We start from the raw sequence: 20,692 nt of genomic DNA, 5'->3' as shown, positions 1-20,692 counted from the left end.
CATACCATTCTGAAATGAAATCTTGCCTTCAGGACATTGGGCACAGTCATAGCAGCAGAATTTCTCCCCCTCCTTCTTCTTTCTGCTGGAACCAGGAGGGCATTTTTTGTTGCAAAGGGAGGGGGGCGGCACCTGCCAATTTGAATTAAGTATGAAATCAGTTAAGTGCACAGAAAATGATTGGCTTTTGGAAAAGCTGAATTCCATTTTCTGGGCTACGAGCAATGAAGTGAATTGGCGAAATGGCACACTGAATACTAAGAATATTTTGAATGCAAATGCATTTTACTGCAAACTAAGAGCCATAATGGCATCTGTACCTAATGTGACTAAATATGTCTTTATATCCCAGTTGAAGTTATGGCCATTTCAACAAGAATCTTTTTTGAAAGGGAGAGATTAGATATGAATAGTAACTTTAATGACCAAATTGCTTGAAAAAATACATTTTTGCAAACTTACCGGAGTTTTAACCTGCAGTTAAAAGGAACAGTTTTAGATGACTAAGTGTAATTTAAGGAAGAAGCTGTACAATTTCTGATCCATTCATGTTTTAACATTATTATCCCTAACCAGCCAAGTGTTTTCTCCTGAAGTCGGCCTCTTTATCGGCAAGCCCAGCTCCCCTTGCCTGCTATCTAAAGAGGTTTTCTGCAGGTTAGCCTTAGATACCACTCAGCTCATCTCCAAAACTTTAAATAATTCTCTTTAGCACTGGAACAAAAGATAACGTCCCTATCTAGGTGATAGCTTCACTACATTTGTGCAAGCCTGCGTAAGAAGTAAGTGCAAAAGGATCAGGATCCAAACTCCAACTATGCCACAATGACATTAATTTAGGACACTTCTAGGTTGTGATTTGCTGAAATATTCCCCACCTGGTGAAAACTCCTGTGCCACACCATTTTGTCTTCACTGATGGAAAACTCTTTTCCTGGGGGAGCATCCAAATTCATCCATCCAACCTTCATTCTGATGAAGGAGTTATTTGGGAAAGTGACCAAGTTGGTAATATCAAATCCAGCTTCAGATTCCCTGTTCTCACTAAAATACACTTCTTGTCCCGCACTGTTGTTAAATGAGACACTCCTAAGAAATGGGTGGAGCTGCATCGAGATGGCAGAAAAAGGACAATTGTCTAAAACTCAAACTTATCTTATGTTCAGCATCGCCTTTTAAAGTGCCATTGCCTCTTCCAAGATCTATCATGTTATCAACCAATAAATTTGTGTCTTTTTAGATAATTTGTAAAAAGGTCCCATTCTTCCTTAAAGTCACAGTTGTCATTATCCCACAGTTTGTGTGTCAATTTAGCCAACTCTGCATAGCTCATCAATTTTTCTTGCCACTGTTCTTTCATTGGGATTTCCTCATTCTTCCATCCTTGTGCTATCAAGACTCTTGCCACTGTTGTAGCATACATAAATAAATTCTTTGTTTTTTTTGGCAGGTCTTGTCCTACAATCCCTAACAAAAATGCTTCTGGGTGTTTTTTTTACAAATGTCATTTTAAACGTGTGTGGTTTTTTCAATTCATTGTATATCATTTCCCATCTTTAAAAAATTTCTCTACATTCCCACCACATATGATAAAAAGTTCCTTCTTTTTCTTTACATTTCCAACATATGTTTGACCCGGTTTTATACATTTTTGCTATCTGTACTGGTGTAATATACCATCTATACATTACCGTATTTTTTGCTCTATAAGACGCACCAGACCACAAGACGCACCTAGTTTTTGGAGGAGGAAAACAAGAAAAAAAATATTCTGAATCTCAGAAGCCAGAACAGCAAGAGGGATTGCTGCACAGTGAAAGCAGCAATCCCTCTTGCTGTTCTGACTTCTGGGATATCCGCGCAGCCTGCATTCGCTCCATAAGACACCCTACTTTTTAGGAGGGAAAAAGTGAGTCTTATAGAGCAAAAAATACGGTATTTTCATATAATTTTCTTTCAAAAGAGAACAATCTGTAAATTTCAAATTTACTTTCCACAATTTTTCCCAGTCCTCATATTGTATATTATGTCCTCTATCTTGTGCCCATTTGATCATGACCGATTTGACCTCCTCATCTTTTGTTTCCCATTCTAGCAAAACACTATATGCTTTCTTCAGCAGCTTCAACGTGCAACTACACATCCTACCTGCCTATTTTACAGTTTGGTTATTCCTCTTTCAATTTTGCCTGTTGTTAAAAATGTTGTTGTTAGAGGTATAGGTTGGTTGCTCGAGAGCAATCACGCAATATGCTGCAATAGTCTGTTTTAAAGCTTTCTTATCAGTGGAAAAAAACCTTTGGAAAGCAGAGCGCCTCTATTTCATGTCTTGCTCATTCACTGGCAGAATCTGAGAGTGGGCGGTCCTTAAACCTTCCCCAGCAGAGTAGTTTCTTGACGCCCAGTCTGCGCCTCCCCTCTCTCCGCGGAAGCCTACTGCGCAAGGAAGGCGTGGGTAACGGAGGGCCTCTCTCCTTCACACTTTGCTCAGGCAGGGTGTCCTGGCACCGCCTTGCCTCCTCCGAGCCCTGCATCTCCTCTCCACTAGAGGCGTGGCTACCTTACTCCGCTGAGGAAGTGCTGCTTCCCACAATCTTTGGGGGCTCTCTGTAATCCATTCGGCTTTTCCCCTCTCGCCCCTGAGCCAATGGCAGTTCCCTGACAGTTGTCTTTGCTTTATCAACAATATAAAATGAAACAATAGTTAAAAGAAATACAACAACAACAACAAAAGAGCCATTACCTGCCAAGGCTGCAATTTCTGAAGCTGCGGTCTCCATCTTCTCACAGTTCCTCTGTCTTTTGCCCTGGATGTGTACATGGCATCATGCAGAGCATGTGCCACAACATAGACAGCATTGTAGATGCTGTAGCTGTGGCCAGTTATGCTCATCTCAAAGCCAGACGAAGGGAGGCTGTCCAGCTTCTCCTGTCCAGTGCAGGGTTCACTGAAATCAGTACTGGATTTTGAAAAGAAACAATAGAATGTCTGCAGCCAGAACTGCTGAAGAAAACCATCTTCACCTGCCATGAAAGGATTTAGGGAGCGAAGAAGGGTCTTGAATCCGTGCACCTCCTTTGAGTGCACTGTGAAGCATATGGAGCCATGAAATGGTTGCATACTCTGGCTTATTTGAAAGGCCACTGTTGAGAAATCCAGATGAGCACTCATAATCCATACCTTCTCCATAGATGTCACATTTTCTGCACCCCCTGCTGCTAGCCATAGTTGCAAAAAACAGAAGGACTTGGCTTCTCCATAGACAACGACAGCATTGGCTTTGCTTTCTGCAATATCATGATAGGCTTGGAGCCACTGGGGAATCATGTCATAATACTCTTCAAAATATGAGCCTTTTGGAGTTCTCTCTGAAAAGGCCAAGCAAATGCCTCTCTGGAAAAGCAGAGTTTGCAGGATTTCCATAACCTTCTCTCCACTCTCACTATCCAACGCAAACAACAAAATCCATGTCCATCCAAAGTGAAGAAGCAACTCAACAATCCCAGTGTACTGATGGGCTTCATTGGGCACCATCCGGTAGAATGAAGTGGATTGGCTTTGACCAGCATCCTCTAGGGCAAAGGAGCCATAAGTGAGCTAGAAGGAAACAGACACTTATTTCCCATTAAAGCAGTAGAAACATTGATTATGTGTGGATAGCAATGATGAAACCATTGTGCTTTGGACCCAGTGTCTTAGTAAGCCCTTCATGGAATGGGCAGATGACGAGGAGTGGTGGAGAGCAGCACCCCAAGAACCTTCCAGAGAGAAGGAAGGGGGGAGGGTATGGTGTGGTGGTTTGAGACGGGTCGCACCCAAGAAGGAAAAGGGAACTGGGAAATAATAGGTGATGAAGATCCAGAGCAAAGTAGCAATGAACAAAGACAAGAGTCAGATTTCTGAGAAACAGCAGCCAAGTGACATTCTCTCTCAGGAGAGTTTGTCAGAGCCCCCTCCTTCCACAAGGACCAGACATGCTATGCAGAACCCAAAAGAGAACTGTTCTTAGCAGCCACCATAGGCAGCAGGAGGGGTCTGATTTCTAGGAAGCAATGGCTAGCTGGGTGGCAGCTCAAGAGTGAGAGTGTACTTTCATGTCTTCCTGTGAATTAAAGTAATAGAATATAAATGCTCTCTCTGTGTCTCTGATTTCACTATGTAGATAACCAGTGAGCTGTTGACGGCAGCAGTGACGGCCGCAAACTCTCCAGGTCAAATTAATTAAGGTAATGTGCAAGTGACTATTGAGCAGCCGCCGTAATTCATCCTGGTTGGATGACCAAGCTATTCGCATACATAGACTAGGTGTGTACAACTGCTCCATTCATACCCTCTGAAGAACATGCACACGTTGGGAAATGGATGAAGGCGGATGAAAGCTTTTATGGAATACAATTTGAAATTGTCAAGAGGGCTATTATGGAATGCAAAACTTTTCTCAACAGGACAGAGGAAAGAAAAATGAGGGGAAGTCACCATGTTTGTCTCTTACCTGGGGAATCTTGTAGACACCTAAGATGGCTGCCACGTGGAGGGAAATCTCAAAGTCAAGTCCCCCAATGACTGCCATCAGGTTTTTCTGTTTGTCGCACTGGTAGTTGGGTACGAATCTGTAGTGTGTAGAGAGTAACTCCAAAGTGGCCCAGTAGGTCATCCTTTCACTGAAATAACTATCAAAGATGTGGAATCCTAACGTGACATTAGGTAATATATTGGAATTCTTGTTGATTTCCTTGACTGCAAACACCAAGGCCAGAATTTGCTGATAGTATTTTGGTACAACACTGCAATGAGAGTTGGACATCAAAGCGTTTTGCTGTGTACTGTTTTTTGTCAATCTGTTTAAAGAAACTTAGGTTCCCTGCCTTTCTGTGCTAGGGAGCAACAAGGCAGCTTAGAGGCAGATTTAATTAAAGCAATAAAAATTTGGTTTAAACACACACACCAAAAACTGCATCACACTGTTCACTCAAGTGAAGCTTGAGTTCCACTAAGATGGCTAGATCCTAATAAGCCAGGTGTCCTTCAGCTTATATTTGTGAAGTTTGTACTTCCTTCCTAAGTGCAGAAGCTTACATTTGTCCCTATTGAAATTCATTTTGTTAACCCAATTCTCAAATCTGTTAAAAAAATCTTGAACTCCAAGGCAATGCCTACTCACTTTCTAGGTCATATTTGTCATCCTGTATTAAATGGTCTAATTCATCTTGCTTGTTTCCCATACCCTGTGCCTTTGTGAAGAGACAACTGAAACTCGGAGTCATTACCTCCAGCTGCTTCCTCCTTGTAGTTTGTTGCCCTTTTGCAGGTTTCTGGAGCTCCACCTCAGTTTCCCATTCATCAATGAAGCTATTGCCCCCGGTACCAAGCAACCTTCTGCTCCCTGTAATGTTTTGACAATTGCTCTTTGTGCTTTTTCTTTGAAGATTCCATAAAACTCAATGGTAGAGCATCTGGTTACCATACTGGTTGGGCTGGGGCAGACCCCTGTCTGAAATCTGGAGAGCCACTGCTACTCTGTGTAGACAGGCCTGAGCTAGGTAGACCAACGGCTCCTACTGGCCATTCACCCATTTCCTGTTGACATCTGAATGCTGGGCTCTCTAGATTATGACACCCATGTGACTGGTCGTGGCCATGGCTCCTTCTCTCCATTAAGCCAGTGTGGTGTAGTGGTTAAGAGCAGTGGACTCGTAATCTGGTGAACCAGGTTCGATTCTTCCTCTACATGCAGCTGCTGGGTGACTTTAGGCTAGTCACACTTCTCTGAAGTCTCTCAGCCCCACTCACCTCACAGAGTGTTTGTTATGGGGGAGGAAGGGAAAGGAGATTGTGAGCCGCTTTGAGACTCCTTAGGGTAGTGGTAAAGCAGGCTAGCAAATCCAAACTCCTGTTCTTCAAATTCAGGTGGTGGGGAGGGTTAAGTCTAAGACTGATCCTATGTTGTGTATGAGGATGGGATATTTTGCACCCCGCCTATAAGTAATAAATCCCCATAGCGAAAATAAATAGGAAGTATTTCTGAGCCCACATGCTAATTTAGGTATTAATATGACATGGGAATTGAAAAATTGAAATACTTACAATGGATTAAGAATCTGATGGATGGATGGCCATTGTATGAAGTTTTCATAGTCAACAGAGGACAGAATGTGAGAAGTAAGAGCACCAATCATAAGGTCACCTGGCTGATAGTACTTGTGTGGGATATGGAGGTGACTGATGCTCCGATTGACATTTGACATATTCACCATTTGAGGCAGAGAGAAGATTAACAGCATCAACACTGCCATACTAGGAACAATACTTTTTCCTAGACAGAGATTTCCCTGTTTGCACCTAATCAGAATTGGCATTAGAAACAGCCTCAGTACAGCAGCTTGCCTTAACTGGCACTTTCTGAATGCACCAACGAAATTCCCAAGACCTAGGATCCAACTCCAGGGGAAAACTCACTAAACAAGTCAGCAACACCTTAGCATTTGCTGGGGATAGCAGAGAGGATTTTAATTCTTTTTAGACTGGATTCCTGGAAGTCTATGGAGGTCTAATCAGAAGCAGATTATTACCATGTAATTGATAATAACAGGGGAGAGAATAATGATCCCTTTGCCTCAGCTGCTCCATTGGAAGTAGCAGAGACAATGATCCACACAGAATAATCCCTCAGCAGCCTCCTTCAAGTGTTTTCAAGGCATTGTACTGAGGGGGGAGCAGAAACAAGCCTGTTGCCCCTTCCCCTCCCTGCTGCCAGTTTCATCACCTACTGTGTGCTCAGAAGAGAGCATCTGCAGTTTCCCTACTTACTGTACTTTCTTACACAATCCAGAACCCTAAAAGTTGTCAATCACTCAAGAGAATATACACAGGTAGAGAAAGCTCCTTGCTGGAAATCAACAAGGACCTCTGACCTGTGGCAGTTAGGCCAATGAAGCCTCTCCATTGGGCTCATGGTCCAAACCACATTCACATGTCCATCAGCTGATGTTATGTGAGGCCAGGCATGGGGCAGGTAAACCCATGGGGCCAAGATGAATTCTAGCCGCTGGTAGAATTAGACTGGAAAGGAACAATGGTGAGCAGATTCTGAGTGACTTCAAGGCATGGCTGTGATGATGGACAAATGGTCTGTTGGGCCCTGTCTGCAGGCCTTTTTAGGGCCCCTATATATTTTCACCTAAATAAACAGAGAATTGTAGAATTGAAAGGAGACCCCAAAGGTCATCAAGCTCGACCCCCTGTAATGCAGGGGTCACAACTAAAGCATCCGTGACAGGCTGGGAGGGTGACATGAGGAGGACGAAGCAGGAAGGGCACATGCCCATCGTCCTGACGCCCTGCCAGCCCCCTGCTGCTTTGAGGGGCTGGGATGTGGGATCGGACTTGCAAAGCAGAACCGGGCTGGCATGAGTGGTGTGAGGAGCAAAACGTGCCCTGGAAAAAACTGTGCCCAGGCAATGACTACCCTTGTGATTTCAGCTAAATCCTCTTTTCTCACATGCTGCTTTGTGAAGAGGAAAGTGCATTCAAGAGCAGAGTTTGAGACACAAAGGGGATTGTGAGCTCGGCCCTGACTCTCGGATTCCAAGGATGCAGCACTAGACTTCAGACCACAGGCCTGTAAGGGAGGCAAAATTTAAAACAAAACTTGAGGAAGGGAATTTCTGTCCTGGCTCTTCTGCAAGTACACTGGTACCATTCTCAACCTGAAACTGTTCTTAACCTGAAGCACCACTTTAGCTAATGGGCCCTCCTGTTGTTGCTGCTGCTGTTGCTGTTCTCATCCTGAAGCAAATTTCTTAACCTGACACAATATTTCTGGGTTAAGGGAGTCTGTAACCTGAAGCGTATGTAACCTGAAGCGTATGTAACCCAAGGTATCACTGTACTCCTTCATACACGCAGAGAGCTGCATGTACAATTCTGAGTTCAGAATAGGTATATGTGGCATCTCTCACTCTCTCTGGGAAGAGGGGTATTTCCCTCCTTTTCATTTTCTCCTCATAGCATAGGGATATTATCTCCTGATGCCACAGATGTGCCAAAGGGTTCTGTCCTGGGCCTGTTCTTCTCATACCAGAACAATCTCATTTCTTTTCTTTTTTATGGCATTACAAATGTGGTGGATCAGGAGAATGCTGTGGCCATAGTCTATTTTGAGTTCAATCAGGCTTTTCTCAAAGTCCCCCATGAGATTTTCATGAGGAAGCTGGTAAAATGTGTGCTGAACATGTGCAGAAGAGGGCAACCAGGAAGATGATGGGTGGGAAACCAAGCCTTATGAGCAATGGTTGAGGGAGCTGGATATGTTTAGCCTGGAAAAAGGAGACTAAGAGGAGATATGATACCCATCTTCAAATATCTCAAGGGCTGTCAGATGGAAGATGCAGCAAGCTTTTCTCCTGCTACAGAGAGTAGGACCCAAACCAATGGATTCAAGTTACAAGAAAGGATGAAGATGGAGTTTCTGGGCATCTCCACACTTTCTTCTGTGAAATTGGTGGTTTTTTGTGTCCACAAGAGTTCCTCAGTTTTCCAGTTGTGCCCTTGGGCTCCCAAAGGTGGGGACCACATCTCGGGGGGTGGGGGAGAACCATCTGATTTTTTTTATGCACATAGCAAGTTCAATAAACAAATGAAATGAAATTATATCAAGGAGTCGGCAGCAAATTCATTACCCATGTTCTGGGGTAACAGAAAAAAGTGACAACAGGGTACTTTGCTATTTCTTCTTTATTAACTGCTGTTTGTCATTCAGATCAGGCCTCAATATGATAATGTAGCATTTGGGGGCAAAGATGGAACCCAGTAAACCAGCACTGGAGACCAAGATGGAGAAGATCTCCACAGCCACCATGTGTTTTCCCTTGGAGCTCAGGTAAACCGGAACAAAGGAGATCCAAACACTACAAAATAACAACATGCTGAAGGTGATGAATTTGGCCTCATTAAAGCTGGCAGGCAGTTTCCTGGCTAAAAATGCTACAACAAAACTGACAATGGCCAGGAGGCCCATGTAGCCCAAGACACAGTAAAACATGGCAGCTGACCCTTCATTACATTCCAGAATAATTTCTCCCCTCACAGAGTGCTTGTCAAACTGGGGGAATGGGGGAGAGGTTCCCAGCCACACAGTGCAAATACCAGCTTGGATAATAGTACAAGTCAACACAATGGCACTTGCCACTCTTTTCCCCACCCATTTCCTCATTCTGGATCCTGGTTTGGTGGCCATGAATGCCAGAACAACGGTAATGGTTTTGGCCAACACACAAGAAACAGTCACTGTGAAAACCACACCAAAAGCCATTTGTCGGACAAGGCAGGTCACTCTGTCTGGTCGGCTGAGGAAGATGAGGGGACAGAGAAAACAGAGAAGGAGAGACAGGAGGAGAACGTAGGTGAGGTCCCGATTATTGGCCCTGACAATCGGTGTGTCCTGATGCTTCAGAAAGATGGTGAGGGGCAATATGGTGAGCAAAGAGCAGAATACGGAGCCAAAAGCTAAGCTCATCCCAAGCGGTTCTTCCAAAGTTAAGAAGGTGATGAACTTTGGAATGCATTGTGTTTGGTTCCTGTTTGGAAAGTCATCTTCTGAGCATCCGACACAGTCATTCATGTCTGAAAAGAAGAAAGGATTCCCTTTAAGGGTGCAACTTGAGAGTAGGTATGCATCGTCCTGGCAGTATGGGACTTAACAGTTGGATGTGGAAGAGACAATCCTTTTCAGACACAGGAGTGAATAGCATGGGGAGAAAGGGCTGTGGACCCCCCCTCCCCCAGACAATGATCTCACAGTCATTTGCCGGGACAGTAAGGTGGTGGGTCTGGACATCAGGAGGCCTGTGCCCTGCAGGTGCACCGGTGCAACTCATCTCCATCACCACCCAGGTAATCCAGTGATAGAAAACCTCTGGCCCATGGGGCCATTTTAGCAAGTTACACCTACCGGCCCTGTATCTGATGTCATCTCTGATATTAGGTGTAGGGCAGGTAACAGTGTGCTTTGTAAACCCCAACCATCATCTGATCATTCGGGCTTGCAAAGCACCTCTTTGAAAATGCTGGGCCTTGTTGCTGGGCCATCAGCTGGTTGCAATGAAGAGCTCCAAGTCTGTGAACTTCAATGTCCATGGAAATCCAAACTACATCAATAGCAGCAACTGTGACACCTTTCACACTGCCACAGACCCTTCAAAGGAAATCTAATATGACACATATCTGAAAGCTCCCTAATGTCTCCTACCTTTCTGGTATGAAATCTTGCCTTCTGAACACGAAGCACAGTCATAGCAGCAGAATTTCTCCCCTTCCTTCTTTTTTCTCCTAGTACCAGAAGGGCAATTTTTGTTGCATTGAGAGAGGGGTGGCACCTGTGAATGTTAATTAACCATTAGGAAATGTTTAGCACAGGGGGAATAATGGACATTTGGAGAAGCTGAACTCCATTTTCTGGGCTGCAAGGGATCAAGTGGATGGGAGAAATGGCCTGCTGAATATTCAGAGAATTTTGAAAGCAATGAGCTGTCAACAGCCATTAATGGCATCGAATGAGACAGAAGATGTTTTCGTGGCTCTGAAAATGGAGTAATGGCCATTTGAATGTGTGTGTTTTTTTAAAAAAATCAAAGGGAGGGAGGGAGTCCACCTGAACAAATAATACTATTATTTCCAAATAATACTATTATTTGGAAAAATACATTTCTTATAAAATTCAAAAGATTTTAAAGTAGAGTTGAAAGGATGTATTGACATCCTAAGTGATTTAAATAAGCAGGTTCCTTCAGTTTTACCAGCTGAAAAAACACAAATGTTGGGGACTGAGAACCCCAGACTAAATACACTGGGCCAAGAGACAATTGTAAGAAAAGTTAAGGTAAAGGGACCCCTGACCGTTAGGTCCAGTCATGGATGACTCTGGGGTAGCGGCGCTCATCTCGCTTTATTGGCCGAGGGAGCTGGCGTACAGCTTCTGGGTCATGTGGCCAGCATGACTAAGCCGCTTCTGGCAAACCAGAGCAGCGTATGGAATGGCTGTTTACTTTCCCACTGGAGCAGTACCTATTTATCTACTTGCACTTTGGCATGCTTTTGAACTGCTAGGTTGGCAGGAGCAGGGACCGAACAATGGGAGCTCACCCTGTCACTGGGATTCGAACCGCCAACCTTCTGATCGGCCAGCCCTAGGCTCTGTGATTTAGATAACAGCACCACACACATTCCACAACTTAAGCAGCCTCAAAAACAAGGATAGTGCTGGACTCTGCCAGACTTCTGCTACTATAACTTGAGAATTACTAGCCTCCAAACCAGGCATTCTCTGCAGAAGTCTGCCTCGTCTGTCTCCAGGCTCAGCTCCCTTTTCTTTCTCCCCAAAGAAGTTGGTTGGAGGTTAGGCTTATGCCACACTCTGCTGGCCTAGAAATCTTTAAAGAATGTGCTAGACAGGGAAGTGGAAGACCAGGATTCAAATCCCCACTTGGCCATGAAACTCATTGGGTGACCTTGGACCAGTCACTGCTGCTCTCAGTCTACAATACCTTACAGGGTTGTTGGTTGTTAGGATAAAATGGGAAGTAAGCAAAGGAAAGGTGGAATAAAAATGCAATAAACAAACAAGCATATAATAATGAACTATGATGCTTCAAGGCATCAGAGCCCCACAACATTCATAGAGGTTTTCATAAACAAGAGAGAAAAAATGCAGGATCCATGTCTCCGCTAGGCTTCCAAGATGCAAGCATCACATTTAGGACACACTGGGGTTGCAATTTCCTGAAATCATGCCCCACCTGGTCAAAACTCCTGTGCCACACCATTTTGTCTTCATTGATGGAAAACTCTTTTCCTGGGGGAGCATCCAAATTCATCCATCCAACCTTCATTCTGATGAAGGAGTTATTTGGGAAAGTGACCAAGTTGGTAATATCGAAACCAGCTTCAGATTCCCTGTTCTCACTAAAAGACACTTCTTCTCCCGCACTGTTGTTAAATGAGACTCTCCTAAGAAATGGGTGGAGCTGCATCAAGATGGCAGGAAGAGGACAATTGTTTAAAACTCAACCTTATGTTCAGCATTGCCTTTTAAGGTGCCATTGCCTCTTCCAAGGCAATAGGCAAGATTTCATATAATCACAAAATAATAACTATTGCAATAATAACAGTAAATTTTGATCTCTCTTTCCTCTGCAGATTCCTCCGTATAGGAGTAAGCCACACTGTATATGTATTTCAGAGCATAAACAGGAGTTCCAAAATCATCATGCAAACATCCATGAAGTTCAACGAAGAGTGTAAAAATGAAAGAACAGGAAAATGGGGGGAGGGATAGACTGAGGGAGGAACAGGCAAAACAGGTGTTCCAGTTAAAACTCTAGCTGAGATAGAAATTGCCATTGACAATATCACACCTAGCTGTTTTGAAGAGCTGAAACTCAGGTGAGTGGGTTGTGTCCGATTTTCTCAGAAATGATAAATATTACTACAAAAAGATGGTTTGTTGTCCAAAATAAATGTCACTGGGTATTCCTGATTATACCATTTTAAATATATTGCCAAAAGAATTGGCAAGATTAAAGTGGCAGCATTCATAGTAATTGCAACTCAATAGAACACAACCCAAAAATCTTATGCTGGACACTTTGTATAACTCACTCTGGAATATAGCTATAACAAAGATAATCACAAATAATTTGAGATTTTTACAAGGACTAGACACGTTTTATATGATTTGGCATATACAGCAGAACCAATGTTTTCAAAACAACCCCCTCCCCCAAAACCTGGCAAATCTGGAACTATGCTTGGTGATCTGATACAATTGGACTTAATTTAGACTTTAAAGTCTTTATTTAACTCACGTGCAACTACACATCCTACCTGCCTATTTTTCAGTTTGGTTATTCATCTTTCAATTAGTGACTGTTGTTAAAATTGTTCTCTTTGCTCTATCAACAATATAAAATGAAATTAAACTTAAAATATATACAACAACAACAACAACAAAAGAGCCATTACCTGCCAAGGCTGCAATTTCTGAAGCTGCAGTCTCCATCTTCTCACAATTCCTCTGTCTTTTGCCCTGGATCTGTACATGGCATCATGCAGAGCATGTGCCACAACATAGACGGCATTGTAGATGCTGTAGCTGTGGCCAGTCATGCTCATCTCAAAGCCAGACGAAGGGAGGCTGTCCAGCTTCTCCTGTCCAGTGCAGGGTTCACTGAACTCAGGACTGGATTTTGAAAAAGAACAATAGAATGTCTGGAGCCAGAATTGCTGAAGAAAACCATCTTCACCTGCCATGAAAGGATTTAGGGAGTGAAGAAGGGTCTTAAATCCTTGCACCTCCTTTGAGTGCACTGTGAAGCAGATGGAACCATGAAATGGTTGCATACTCTGGCTCATTTGAAAGGCCACAGCTGAGAAATCCAGTTGAGCAGTCATAATCCATACCTTCTCCATAGATGTCACGTTTTCTGCACCCCCTGGCGCTAGCCATAGTTGTAAAAAAAACATAGACATGTCTTCTCCATAGACAACGACAGCATTGGCTTTGCTTTCCGCAATAGCAAGATAGGCTTGGAGCCACTGGGAAATCCTGTCATAATACTCTTCAAAATATGAGCCTTTTGGAGTTCTCTCTGAAAAGGCCAAGCAAATGCCTCTCTGGAAAAGCAGAGTTTGCAGGATTTCCATAAACTTCTCTCCACTCTCACTATCCGCAGCGAGCAACCCAACCCATGTCCATCCAAAGCGCAGAAGTAACTCAACAATCCCAGTGTACTGATGGGCTTCATTGGGCACCATCCGGTAGAAGGGAGTGGATTGGCTTTGACCAGCATCCTCTGGGGCAAAGGAGCCATAAGTGAGCTGGAAGGAAATGGACACTTATTTCCCATTAATGTAGTAGAAACATTGGTTATGTGTGGATAGCAATGACAAAACAATTGTGCTTTGGACGCACCGTCTTAGTAAGCCCGTCAGAGAATGGGCAGATGAGTAGTGGTGGAGAGCAGCACTCCAAGAACCTTCCAGAAAGAAGGAAGGGGGGAGAGTACAGTGTGGGGGTTTGAGATGGGTCACACCTGAGAAGGAAAAAGCAGCCAAGTGACATTCTCTCAAGAGAGAGTTGGTCAGAGCCCCCTCCTTCCACAAGGACCAGACATGCTCTGCAGAACCCAAAGGAGAAGTGTTCTTAGCAGCCACCATAGGCAGCAGGAGGGGTCTGATTTCTAGGAAGAAATTGTCAGTGCAGGGTGGAGTGGGACTCTGAGCAACATTAGCTGAGGGGTGAGAGCATACATTCCCATCTTCCTGTCTTCCTGTGGATTTAAATGAAACCACTGAATGCTCTCTCTGCTCCCCTGATTTCACTAGGTAGATAGCTGGTGACCTGTTGACGGCACCCCTGACAGCCCTAAATTATCCTGATCAAATTAATTAAGGTAATGTGCAAGTGACTGAGAAGCCTCCATAATTCATCTGGGTTGGAGTCTACCTGAGGCCAGCAGACCAAGCTGTTCACATGCATAGAGTAGGTGTGTACAAGTGTATCTGCAAAATGTTCCATTCATACCCCCTGAAGAACATGCATACGTTGGGAAATGGATGAAGGCGGATGAAAGCTTTTATTGAATACATTCAGAAATTATCAAGAGGGCTATTATGGAATGCAAAACTTCTCTCAACAGGACAGAGGAAAGAAGAATGAGGGGAAGTCACCATGTTTATCTCTTACCTGGGGAATCTTGTAGACACCTAAGATGGCTGCCATGTGGAGGGAAATCTCAAAGTCACGTCCCCCAATGACGGCCATCAGATTTTTCTGTTTGTCGCACTGGTAGTTGGGTATGAATCTGTAGTGTGTAGAGAGTAGCTCCAAAGTGGCCCAGCAGGTCATCCTTTCACTGAAGTAACTATCAAAGATGTGGAATCCTAATGTGACATTAGGTAATATATTGGAATTCTTGTTGATTTCCTTGACTGCAAACACCAAGGCCAGAATTTGCTGATAGTATTTTGGTACAACACTGCAATGAGAGTTGGACATCAAAGTGTTTTGCTGTGTACCATTTTTTGTCAATCTGTTTAAGGAAACTTAGGTTCCCTGCCTTTCAGTGCTAGGGAGCAACAAGGCAGCTTAGAGGCAGATTTAATTAAACCAATAAAGAATTTGGTTTAAACACAGACACCAAAAACTGCATCGCACTATTCACTCAAGTGAAGCTTGAGTTCCACTAAGATGGCTAGATCCTAATAAGCCAGGTGTCCTTCAGCTTATATTTGTGAAGTTGGTACTTCCTGCCTAAGTGCAGAAGCTTACATTTGTCCCTATTGAAATTCATTTTGTTAACTCAGTTCTCCAAACTATTAAAGTAATCTTGAATCCCGATGCAATGGAGCAATTGGTCGGACCTTACAGTCTTGGCAGTGTTTGACTTCCAACAGATATTGGGGAAGTTGAGGTCTCCTATGACCACTATAGCTCTTCTTTTGGAATGCTTCATAATCTACTCTAGGAAGGCATCATCCAAGTCTTCAGTCTGGCTTGGAGGTCACTCTTATTTCTCCCTCCTTTGATTTTAACCATATACTTTCAATCTGTTTTCCATGCTCCAGGTCATGGAATGATTCACATGTGTACACATCCTTTACATATAATGCTCCTCCTCCCATCCCGTTTGGTCTACACCTTTAAAACAGATTGCCCCTCAAGTCCTACATTTCAGTCATGAGTCTCATCCCACCAGTTTTCAGTAATGCCTACTAACCTACTAGGTCATATTTGCCATCCTGTATTAAAAGCTCCCATTCATCTTGCTTGTTTCCCATACTCTGTGCCTTTGTGTAGAGAAAAAATGAAACTAGGAGTCATTCCCTCCATCTGCTTCCTCCTTGTAGTTTGTTGCCCTCTTGCAGGTTTCTGGAGCCTCATGCTCAGTATCCCATGCATCAATGAAGCTATTGTCCCCGATACCAAGCAACCTTCTGTTGCCTGTTATGTTTTGACAATTACTCTGTGTACTTTTGGGTGGGACGCAGGTGGCGCTGTGGGTTAAATCACAGAGCCTAGGACTTGCCAATCAGATGATCGGCGGTAAAGATTCGGAAAAAACCAATGGTAGAGCATCTGCTTATCATACAGGTGGGGCTGGGGCAGACCCCTGTCTGAAATCCTGGAGAGCCACTACTACTCTGTGCAGATAGGCATGTACTAGGTAGACCAATGGTTGCTACTGGCCATTCACCCATTTCCTGTTGACATCAGAATACTGGGCTCTCTAGATTATGACACCCCTGTGACTGGTCGTGGCCATGGCTCCTCCTCTCCGTTAAGCACTGCTCTGGAAAATGGGGTGGGGGAGCTTGGGGGTGGGAGAGAAACACACCACCCATAACATCATGTGGTATCTGACTGGAAGACTGCTCTTTCTTTGCTTCAAAGCTGGATCCTGGATGATCCACCTTGTTCCTACAAACCTGACTAGAAATTTATTGTCTGTCTTGATCATTTTAGATGTTAAAATTCAGGTGGTGGAGAGGGTTAACTCTAAGACTGATCCTATGTTCTGTGGGAGGAGGGGATATTTTGCACCCCGCCTATAAGTAATAAATCCCCAAAGCGAAAATAAATAGGAAGCATTTCTAAGCCCACATGGTAACTTAGGAATTAATATCACAAGGGAATTGAAAAATTGAAATACTTACAATGGATTAAGAATCTGATGGATGGATGGCCATTGTATGAAGTTTTCATAGTCAACAGAGGACACGATGTGAGAAGCAAGTGCACCAATGATAAGGTCACCTGGCTGATAGTACTTGTGAGGGATATGGAGGTGACTGATGCTCCGATTAACATTTGACATAGTCACCATTTGAGGCAGCAAGATTAACAGCATCAACACTGCCATACTAGGAACAATACATTTTCCTAGACAGAGATTTCCCTGTTTACAGCTAATCAGCATTGGCATTAGAAACAGCCTCAGTACAGCAGCTTGCCTTAACTGGCACTTTCCGAATGCACCAGCGAAATTCCCAAGACCTAGGATCCAACTCCAGGGGAAAGCTCACTAAACGAGTCAGCAGCACCTTAGCATTTGCTGGGGATGGCAGAGAGGGTTTTAATTCTTTTTAGACTGGATTCCTGGAAGTCTAGGGAGGTCTAATCAGAAGCAGATTATTACCATGTAATTGATAATAACAGGGGAGAGAATAATGATCCCTTTGCCTCAGCTGGTCCTTTGGAAGTAGCAGAGACAATGATCCACACAGAATAATCCCTCAGCAGCCTCCTTCAAGTGTTTTCAAGGCATTGTAATGAGGGGGGAGCAGAAACAAGCCTGTTGCCCCTTCCCCTCCCTGCTGCCAGTTTCATCACCTACTGTGTGCTCAGAAGAGAGCCTCTGCAGCTTGCTGTCCTTACTGTACTTTCTTACACAATCCAGAACCCTAAAAGTTGTCAATCACTCAAGAGAATATACACAGGTAGAGAAAGCTCCTTGCTGGGAATCAACAAGGACCTCTGACCTGTGGCAGTTAGGCCAACCAAGCCTCTCCATTGGGCTCATGGTCCAAACCACATTCACGTGTCCATCAGCTGATGTTATGTGAGGCCAGGCATGGGGCAGGTAAACCCATGGGGCCAAGATGAATTCTAGCCGCTGGTAGAATTAGACTGGAAAGGAACAATGGTGAGCAGATTCTGAGTGACTTCAAGGCATGAGTGTGTTGATGGACATATGGTCCGTTGGGCCCTGTCTGCAGGCCTTTTTAGGGCCCCTATATATTTTCACCTAAATAAACAGAGAATTGTAGAATTGAAAGGAGACCCCAAAGGTCATCAAGCTCGACCCCCTGTAATGCAGGGGTCACAACTAAAGCATCCGTGACAGGCTGGGAGGGTGACATGAGGAGGATGCAGCAGGAAGGGCACATGCCCATCGTCCTGACGCCCTGCCAGCCCTCCGCTGCTTTGAGGGGCTGGGATGTGGGATCGGACTTGCAAAGCAGAACCGGGCTGGCATGAGTGGTGTGAGGAGCAAAACGTGCCCTGGAAAAAACTGTGCCCAGGCAATGACTACCCTTGTGATTTCAGCTAAATCCTCTTTTCTCACATGCTGCTTTGTGAAGAGGAAAGTGCATTCAAGAGCAGAGTTTGAGACACAAAGGGGATTGTGAGCTCGGCCCTGACTCTCGGATTCCAAGGATGCAGCACTAGACTTCAGACCACAGGCCTGTAAGGGAGGCAAAATTTAAAACAAAACTTGAGGAAGGGAATTTCTGTCCTGGCTCTTCTGCAAGTACACTGGTACCTCGCGTTAAGTACTTAATTCGTTCTGGAGGTCCGTTCTCAACCTGAAACTGTTCTTAACCTGAAGCACCACTTTAGCTAATGGGCCCTCCTGTTGTTGCTGCTGCTGTTGCTGTTCTCATCCTGAAGCAAATTTCTTAACCTGACACAATATTTCTGGGTTAGGGGAGTTTGTAACCTGAAGCGTATGTAACCTGAAGCGTATGTAACCCAAGGTATCACTGTACTCCTTCATACACGCAGAGAGCTGCATGTACAATTCTGAGTTCAGAATAGGTATATGTGGCATCTCTCACTCTCTCTGGGAAGAGGGGTATTTCCCTCCTTTTCATTTTCTCCTCATAGCATAGGGATATTATCTCCTGATGCCACAGATGTGCCAAAGGGTTCTGTCCTGGGCCTGTTCTTCTCATACCAGACCAATCTCATTTCTTTTCTTTTTTATGGCATTACAAATGTGGTGGATCAGGAGAATGCTGTGGTCATAGTCTATTTTGAGTTCAATCAGGCTTTTCTCAAAGTCCCCCATGAGATTTTCATGAGGAAGCTGGTAAAATGTGTGCTGAACATGTGCAGAAGAGGGCAACCAGGAAGATGATGGGTGGGAAACCAAGCCTGATTGATTGATTGGTTTATTACGGCCATTGGCCCATATCTAAAAACAATACATCAAAATTTATCCATAAACAATACAATTTAAACAGTTCCAAGTTAAAACACCCCTATAAAACCAATTTTACTTCAATTAAGTAAACTATACACAATAAGCTCCCTCTATGTCAACCGCAATTCAAATCCCTCAGATTTTGGGGGATATGCGTCTTAGTTCTGGCACTTATTGATGGTTCTTAAGTTTGGCTAAGCTGTCAGAGTCATACAGTGATCCATTTCTCCTCTTATGAAATAAGACATTAATCAGGTATCTAGCGACTGCAAGGGATCTACTTGAGTCTTCGTCATTTAATAAGTATATTATTTGGGCTTCCTGAGGTCTGTCAGCTATTCTCGATAAATATGGGGCCAGAAACTTGGACCGTGAAGCCGAATGTATAGGACAACAGAAGATTATATAATATAACGATTCTATAGATCCACTTTTACAGTCACAGAGGAGTGAGATCTGTCCGTTGGAGAGTCTGTTACCCAACACATTTGATGGGAAAACATTGAATCTAGCCTTTATAAAGGCATACCTGTGCATCACCACAGATAAGGTAGTTAAATAAGATGGAAGTTTCGTTGGAGGTGTTAAGCCAAGGTTTATCGGCGAACAGGTGCCACCACCTGTCGCAATATTAAATTGTAAATCCATCTCCTCTAATTTGTGAGTTATAATTCTCTTGGCAGAAATTAAATCCAATTTTAGTAGTTCAGATGGAGATAGTCCTAAGGACACAAGTTTCCCATGTATTATTTTTGCCCAAGGGCTAGGGAAGTCGTCTCTCCAGAGACACTGTATCAAGTGGAGATTTGGAAGTTTATGCCATAATGCCAACCAGTAACAGAGGATGCATTTCCATAATGTGGTTTCTAGAGATGTAACATTTAGTTCGAGACGTATACCAGTATTGCCTACACACCTGGGTAATTTTAGCAACCTTCTTAGCAGCTGGTTTTGGATTACCTCCAATTGGCTTAGATTAACAAAGGACCCCCATATTGGGATTGCATATGCTATTGTTGCAATCACCTTTGCCTTGAAAACTTTTAACACTGATGGAATATGGAAAGCCCCATCTGAAAAGAAAAAACGCAGTAGCGCAAAGGAAAGGGCTTTAGCTCTATTTAATACATATGCCAGATGGACCTTCCAGCCCATGTTGTGTTGGAGAAGGACTCCCAAGTATTGAAATTTAAAGACTTGGTCAATGGCTTTTCCGTCTCTTCTCCAATTACAGGTTTTTCGACTCTTGGTGAAAATTAGAACTTTGGACTTGGCATGATTAATTGTAAGAAAATTTGATTTGCAGTAAGCATCAAAAATTTTCAGTGCCCTCCTAAGGCCTACTCTTGAGAAAGATAGGATCACTGCGTCGTCTGCATAGAGTAGAAGGGGGCAACGATATTGGGCAAGGCGGGGGGCATGGATCGTTTCTTGAGAATCTATCAGAGGCGCCCTCATATCACTTATAAATAGATTAAAAAGGGTCGGAGCAAGGATACATCCTTGACGGACACCTCTATTGATGGTTACTGAATTTGAGAGGTTGCCGGCCGGAGTGATTCTCACCCTTGTGGCTGATCCGTCATGCAATTTAGTTATTAGCCACAAAAGTCTTTTGTCTATTCCCCATCGTGCTAATTTTCCCCAAAGTAATCCCCTGGGGATGCTGTCAAAAGCGGCCTTTAAATCAATAAAGGCCGCACAAAGT

General features: G+C 43.8%; 2 protein-coding genes across 4 annotated transcripts in view; both read right to left on the bottom strand.

Moving 5' to 3' along the window:
* Window positions 1-20,692, bottom strand: part of LOC307200707 (vomeronasal type-2 receptor 26-like) — a 39,414-nt gene that overhangs the window by 14,127 nt on the left and 4,595 nt on the right. The window contains exons 2-3 of one of the 3 annotated variants that reach the window (XM_079949517.1): window positions 879-1,190; window positions 6-132 (exon numbers count right to left, since the gene is read on the bottom strand). In XM_079949517.1, coding sequence (XP_079805643.1) covers window positions 6-132; window positions 879-946 — 195 coding nt within the window. In that variant the 5' untranslated portion in view covers window positions 947-1,190. Of the gene's footprint in view, window positions 1-5; window positions 817-878; window positions 1,234-20,692 lie in introns of those variants that run through there. The other 2 variants (XM_079949516.1, XM_079949519.1) reach the window with 2 other exon arrangements.
* Window positions 8,724-15,344, bottom strand: LOC307200692 (vomeronasal type-2 receptor 26-like; the record flags this gene model as incomplete). The annotated part of the gene is made up of 5 exons (XM_079949471.1): window positions 14,742-15,344; window positions 13,019-13,873; window positions 11,794-12,021; window positions 10,248-10,374; window positions 8,724-9,622 (listed from the first exon to the last, which is right to left on the bottom strand). Exons 1-5 carry the CDS (start codon window positions 15,051-15,053, stop codon window positions 8,724-8,726), a joined length of 2,421 nt encoding a protein of 806 aa, XP_079805597.1. The 5' UTR covers window positions 15,054-15,344.

This window comes from Podarcis cretensis (genome assembly GCF_951804945.1).
Source record: "Podarcis cretensis genome assembly, chromosome: 13".
Lineage (NCBI taxonomy): Eukaryota > Metazoa > Chordata > Lepidosauria > Squamata > Lacertidae > Podarcis > Podarcis cretensis.
This window is presented reverse-complemented; position numbering and strand designations above follow the sequence as displayed.